The following is a 6,850-nucleotide window of genomic DNA, read 5'->3' as shown; positions in this document are numbered from 1 at the left end:
CCAATTTTCGATCTACATAACCAGATTCTTTATTTTTGTAGCACATCAATGATTGTTACTTTTTCACACTAATAATTTCTTTAAATAAAACTGCTGCAATCTGCTGCTCTCTTTATTTGGTGAAAATAGAACACTATAAAAAATCTTTGTTTTGTCAACATGGTCACAACAATAATAATAACTTTAAACAGCCATTTCCGTCTGTCAGATATCCTGGATGTAGCCACACATGTAACTAATGACTAGCTCCATCATTTCTTCCATGCAAGCATGTGCTTTCTGCTCCCTTGGTAAATCTCAGATGCTTTTTTATCTTGACCAAAGTATTCACAGAACTCCCCATCTGGATTTATCAGGTACATGATTATAGAGTGGTCCACCTGAAAGTAATGATTATAGAGTGATCCACCTGAAAGTAATGATTATAGAGTGATCCACCTGAAAGTAATGATTATAGAGTGATCCACCTGAAAGTAATGATTATAGAGTGGTCCACCTGAAAGTAATGATTATAGAGTGGTCCACCTGAAAGTAATGATTATAGAGTGGTCCACCTGAAAGTAATGATTATAGAGTGGTCCACCTGAAAGTAATGATTATAGAGTGATCCACCTGAAAGTAATGATTATAGAGCGGTTCACCTGAAAGTAATGATTATAGAGTGGTCCACCTGAAAGTAATGATTATAGAGTGGTCCACCTGAAAGTAATGATTATAGAGTGGTCCACCTGAAAGTAATGATTATAGAGTGATCCACCTGAAAGTAATGATTATAGAGTGGTCCACCTGAAAGTAATGATTATAGAGTGGTCCACCTGAAAGTAATGATTATAGAGTGGTCCACCTGAAAGTAATGATTATAGAGTGGTCCACCTGAAAGTAATGATTATAGAGTGATCCACCTGAAAGTAATGATTATAGAGCGGTTCACCTGAAAGTAATGATTATAGAGTGGTCCACCTGAAAGTAATGATTATAGAGTGGTCCACCTGAAAGTAATGATTATAGAGTGGTCCACCTGAAAGTAATGATTATAGAGTGATCCACCTGAAAGTAATGATTATAGAGTGGTCCACCTGAAAGTAATGATTATAGAGTGGTCCACCTGAAAGTAATGATTATAGAGTGGTCCACCTGAAAGTAATGATTATAGAGTGGTCCACCTGAAAGTAATGATTATAGAGTGGTCCACCTGAGAGTAATAAGTAATATTTTAGGGTAGTCCGAATTTCACACATGAGTAACTGGAGAAAGTGACACTTTCTACAAAGTAGGCAGGAAGTGCCGTCCCATCACTTTCCGCAGTGAATTAGGAATGTATTTAGGGAATTGGCTAATATCTCACTTGAAAGTTGGCTCTTTTCAATGTAAGCCTGTTACACCGACAATCCATATATTGTTGAGTACAGTACATGGCATTCATCACAGTGCTATCTAATCCAGTAAAAAATTAATATACAAACTACATTTTGCTATACTTTTGGATAACATCCCTAGCCAGCCAAGAAAATGATTGTGTGGTTCTCTCCTATGTTTTTGTTTACATATTGTTAATTAATTGCAGGTGTCTTAAAGAAAGTATCACATTTATGTAGTTCATTTCACCACCGTACATGTACTCTTCACACAAGATTTAACATTAATAGAAAGTAACTCAGGAAGTTATGAAGCAGTCACTTTCACAATGATATGTATTAAAGTGCATAATGTTACAATCCTTAATGAGTAGCTGGCAAATGTCACCATTGCAAGCTTGTACGCTGCTTGGGCTTCAACCGAAGAGTGATATTCCGCTGTTTAATATTACATCTATACGTGTGAATGTTCAAATACAAGCAGCATTCAAGCATATAGGTATAGATTTTGATCAGGCTGGGAAAAAATTGTAAGTTTTTGTTACATCGACGTAGAGGACTCAGGACATAACATGTATTAACCCATAGCTGAGCTGATCAGTGACACTCACTATGTAGTCGTTGTCCTCATCCTTGGGACCAGCTGAATAGTATATCCTATAGGCCTTGGCAGCCTGTGCAATCTGTTCCTTGGTACCGGTCATACCTATTACCTTCTCTGAGAATTCTACAGCAAAATCAACAGCCAGCTCACCCAATTGCATATTTTGGAAAGGATTTGATAATGGTAATGCTGAATTACCTGGTTCTTTCAACTTTCTCTTATAAAATATCACTGTCAGGAAGATGCTCAATGTGGTGAGCCATGAGGAAGCGAGCGATTGAAGTAGATATGCCAGTTTAAAGAACCAATTCCCATGGTATCTGTGCACGCAGTACGCTTCAGCCGTACCCTAGCAGCAACCTCTAGATGCTTGGTCAATGTTCATGTGATTTTACAGATCAAGGTGTCTGTGCCATGTAGCAAGCTTGATTTCTTGCAATACTCTGACACCAGCAAGCACCTCTCTCGTAGTCATAACGTCAATACATGTGATGTGCCTTCTTCTAGATGTTTGGTCAACACGCGTGTGAATTTTACAGATTAAGGATGAAACTATTCTCAGTATTGTGTGAAACTAGATGTACATAATATAAGTAGGCATCTAGAACCAATCAGTGATCTGGTAACAATTTGCCAGAAGCTAAGTTAAAGAAGTCTATCCAAGTTGATATTATAACACAATAGTGACATTCATAAAGTTGCAAGTTGAAGACAACTCCCTTACCTGAGAGGTACTGGGCGAGTAGGAGAGGACTGTCCCGCTCGGGGTCGAGGGTTATAAATATGGGCACAACATTTGGTAAGGTTTTATCATCATCTATGAAAACAAAGAAACACTGACAAATCTAAAGTCAATGGATTCGGAACTGGCACCTGACCTTCAAACTCCGCACTAGTTAAAAATACGCGTTTAGGCACTAATAGCTTGAGGTCTAACATATCGCAACCTGGATTGACACCGATTGTTTCAAAGATTTATACACAACACCTGATCTGCAATCCCGTTAACACAGTAAACAACTTAATACTCGGTATTAATACCTGCTAGATACAATGCTAGAAACTAAGTATGTCGCCTTTTATGGCCCCAGAAAATGTGTGGCAAACATACTTGACAAAACAGTATATGGAAGGGCGAGTATAATCATTGAGCCTGAGAAATGCAATGAAAGGTAGGACAATTCTACAACCTTATTTATTTGTGTAAATCATGGCTGAAGTATACAACATGAAAGTCAATTACAGAAGCGCTGGGACACTCACCGATCCTATCAACAGCTTCAACCAGCTTTTCCATCTGCTCTGGACAAACATCAGGACAAAAGGTGAAGCCAAAGTAGAGAATCAGCCACTGGCCTAGGAAGTCTGTGTTTTTTCTCTTGGTTCCAGTGTGGTCCATTAACGTCCAGTCTCCTCCGAGATCAGCTTTCCCTATGACAACCCCTCTGCTCTCAGCTAATTCTGTAACATGAATATGAACTGTTAAGACCATAATCTCTACATGAGTGCAGCCAGAATCAATCGCAACATGCGCTTCTCTGTAACCAGATACATATACATTAGTGATACATGTACATTACAGACATACACATCGCTGATACATATACAGTATAGATACATATACAGTACCGATATATACACACATTGCCGATACACGCACATTACCGATCAAAGTTCCTTCAACGAATGGGAATAAAATGGCTGCAGTTAGAGTCTAAACTAATTAAAAAGTTGATACTATGGACAACGCGTTATAATCGGTTGTTTTGGGCTAGCGAAAAACTTTGTTTGTGATACCAAACATGCCATGAGAACAAACCTTACTACTAACGTGCTTTGGGAGAGTTATCAACTCACCTTATTCTTTCTACATGCCTTGTTTAGGAATTTAAATCAACAGCATGCTATCTAACAGTATGAGCAATATTTCACCCAAAACTTGACATAAAAAATCAAATGATTTAAATCTTTGAATTTATTTTTTCAATTTGTAACACGCTAGTAGCTCTACTCCACGCTAGTAGCTCTACTCTACGCTAGTAGTTCTACTCCATGCTAGTAGCTCTACTCCACGCTAGTAGCTCTACTCTACGCTAGTAGCTCTACTCCACGCTAGTAGCTCTACTCCACGCTAGTAACTCTACTCCACGCTAGTAGCTCTACTCCACGCTAGTAGCTCTACTCCACGCTAGTAGCTCTACTCCACGCTAGTAGCTCTACTCTACGCTAGTAGTTCTACTCCATGCTAGTAGCTCTACTCCACGCTAGTAGCTCTACTCTACGCTAGTAGCTCTACTCCACGCTAGTAGCTCTACTCCACGCTAGTAACTCTACTCCACGCTAGTAGCTCTACTCCACGCTAGTAGCTCTACTCCACGCTAGTAACTCTACTCCACGCTAGTAGCTCTACTCCACGCTAGTAGCTCTACTCCACGCTAGTAGCTCTACTCCACGCTAGTAGCTCTACTCCACGCTAGTAGCTCTACTCCACGCTAGTAGCTCTACTCCACGCTAGTAGCTCTACTCCACGCTAGTAGCTCTACTCCACGCTAGTAGCTCTACTCCACGCTAGTAGCTCTACTCCACGCTAGTAGCTCTACTCCACGCTAGTAGCTCTACTCCACGCTAGTAGCTCTACTCCACGCTAGTAGCTCTACTCCACGCTAGTAGCTCTACTCCACGCTGGTAGCTCTACTCCACGCTAGTAGCTCTACTCCACGCTAGTAGCTCTACTCCACGCTAGTAGCTCTACTCCACGCTAGTAGCTCTACTCCACGCTAGTAGCTCTACTCCACGCTAGTAGCTCTACTCCACGCTAGTAGCTCTACTCCACGCTAGTAGCTCTACTCCACGCTAGTAGCTCTACTCCACGCTAGTAGCTCTACTCTACGCTAGTAGCTCTACTCTACGCTAGTAGCTCTACTCCACTAACTTACATGCAGTTTGCACATTATAATTGTATATGACTGATGCATGCATGAAATATAAGAATTTGGCTGTCAAACTGAACCATGTAAATCAGATTAAAGCATGTAAAGAATACTGAATGATAGGTGACCAGCATTCTGATTAGCAATACAATACACCAGTAACCTGCTTGAGCAAAGTAAGCCAAAAAAATCAAAACTATCAAAAAATCCGAATTAAATTTTTTGAAAAAACTCAAAGACTTTTTCGAACCATGATTGGAATATCGCTATTGTAATAACTTAAGTCATCAAAATGTAATGTTAAGTAAATGTTTGTTTACTTCCTATGAAACTTATTATGAATATTAAAAAATGCAAATGAATAATCTCTACTTTACTATAAAATTGTAATGAAGTAGCAATTTCAATTTTTTGTGTTCATAGATGAAGCTTGTATTATTGGCTATAATTATAATCAATAATAAAATATGTATGTCATCAGCCTATCGTACAGACGATTGACCAAAATCTACAATTGCTTTTAACATCTATTCAAGCACGAACAAGCTATCCTTGTATAAAGCTGTTAATATTCTCATGTCGCAGCTGTTTTAATTCAGCCACCCTGCCACCCTAGTCAATTACTGTACGAGAGATACATGAGAAGATAACTCACTAGCATCTTTAAGTTTCCGTAGCTCTCTCAAGGAAAGAACACCCACAATGCCAAACACAGCTGCAGCAGTTACAGATTTCCAAGAAATGACCTGTAAAGTAAAAACCAATTAGTTAATCTCAAATCCACAGCTGTTTTATATCTCCCCTTGTCACTCTTCCACTCTCTATCCTCTCCCTCCCTCTCCCTCCCTCTCCCTAATAAAATATGACAACAGATAGATACAGTGTAACAAACTCATTATCAACAGTCGTCTACAAACAATGGTCAATACCAATACATGCCTTCTTGATAATGACTCGCTAGAATAGCAATGTTTGCCTGGTTCAACTTGCCAAAATCGTACTGAGATAAAACAGAATATGTGGTACAAGAGCTAAGTAAATATGTTGCTGTAACATTTCTATAGAGATTATGTATATTAATAAACAATCTCAATCCATGGAGTGCATTCGGATCCCCTATGCATCTGGAGTATGCGTCTGGGGTATGCGCATGGGGTATGCGTATGGGGTGTGCGTATGGGATACATAGGTTATAGGGTATAGGCGTTTGGCCTTTAACCACATAGCCCCGCTATTGTATAGCCTCAGTAAATGCTCTTGCGTACCATTACCAACCAAAGATCCTTCTCTAGATGTACCCCAGAAGAGTGCATGTAAAAAACCCGAAATCACCTTCAAAAAACCTAAACTTGTTTCAAAAGTTTTCACAAAAATTCATTCAAAAGACTTCAGCAAACTGAGTAAGCTTGATTTAAGCATTGCATATTTACACATTTGTGAAGCAGATAACTCTACATGTATCAGGTTTCTATTAAAATTAACATTATCTGAAACAGCTTTATATAATTATTTTTATCTTGCAAGAAAAGCAATGAATGATGACGCCGCAATGAAGTAAATAACACTCACACTGCCTTTAAAAGTTTTATCTCTGTCCTCTGGTGGTAGATCAGAAGACCTGTCTGTGCTGTAATTGGAAACCCTCTTGCTGGAGGCCATCTTGTGTCCATTGGAAAAACACTCATTACAAAATGAGATGAAAGGTAATGATGGTTTGGTTTTTATCAGCCTCATATGAGAAAGTGTCCTGATAAGTTTGTAGCTCATCTTAGAAATTATTTAGCTATAAAACAAAGTAGCATTAACATCTGATAAAATTTAACAGAAATTGAAACAAATCAGCGTCAAAGAATATTATAGTTTTAATTAATTATGATTAGCATAAAAACCGTAAAATTTAGGCCCCTTGGCTAGATTTTAAATTAGAATAATATTACAAAAAATAGTTGCAGTTTCTCAGG

The 6,850-nt window shown here is 38.7% G+C and overlaps 1 protein-coding gene across 1 annotated transcript; it reads right to left on the bottom strand.

The window, feature by feature from the left end:
- Nucleotides 1-94: 94 nt before the first annotated feature.
- On the bottom strand, nt 95-6,669 carry LOC137404257 (protein SCO1 homolog, mitochondrial-like). Its single transcript, XM_068090434.1, has 6 exons — nt 6,459-6,669; nt 5,545-5,635; nt 3,223-3,420; nt 2,684-2,776; nt 1,967-2,082; nt 95-380 (listed from the first exon to the last, which is right to left on the bottom strand). The coding sequence occupies exons 1-6, from the start codon at nt 6,654-6,656 to the stop codon at nt 252-254; spliced, it is 825 nt and encodes a 274-aa protein (XP_067946535.1). The 5' UTR covers nt 6,657-6,669; the 3' UTR covers nt 95-251.
- Nucleotides 6,670-6,850: the final 181 nt, after the last annotated feature.

The sequence above is a fragment of the Watersipora subatra genome, chromosome 9, assembly GCF_963576615.1.
Source record: "Watersipora subatra chromosome 9, tzWatSuba1.1, whole genome shotgun sequence".
In the NCBI taxonomy this organism is placed as follows: Eukaryota; Metazoa; Bryozoa; class Gymnolaemata; order Cheilostomatida; family Watersiporidae; genus Watersipora; species Watersipora subatra.
This window is presented reverse-complemented; position numbering and strand designations above follow the sequence as displayed.

What these genes read in the sequence shown, in the direction of transcription:
- LOC137404257 (XM_068090434.1), bottom strand. Translation starts at nt 6,656, where the DNA reads ATGAGCTACAAACTTATCAGGACACTTTCTCATATGAGGCTGATAAAA. An exon ending in ATAAAACTTTTAAAGGCAGT is followed by an intron (nt 5,636 to 6,458) that starts GTGAGTGTTATT and finishes TTTACTTTACAG; the next exon opens with GTCATTTCTTGGAAATCTGT. An exon ending in ACGGAAACTTAAAGATGCTA is followed by an intron (nt 3,421 to 5,544) that starts GTGAGTTATCTT and finishes TTCATGTTACAG; the next exon opens with AATTAGCTGAGAGCAGAGGG.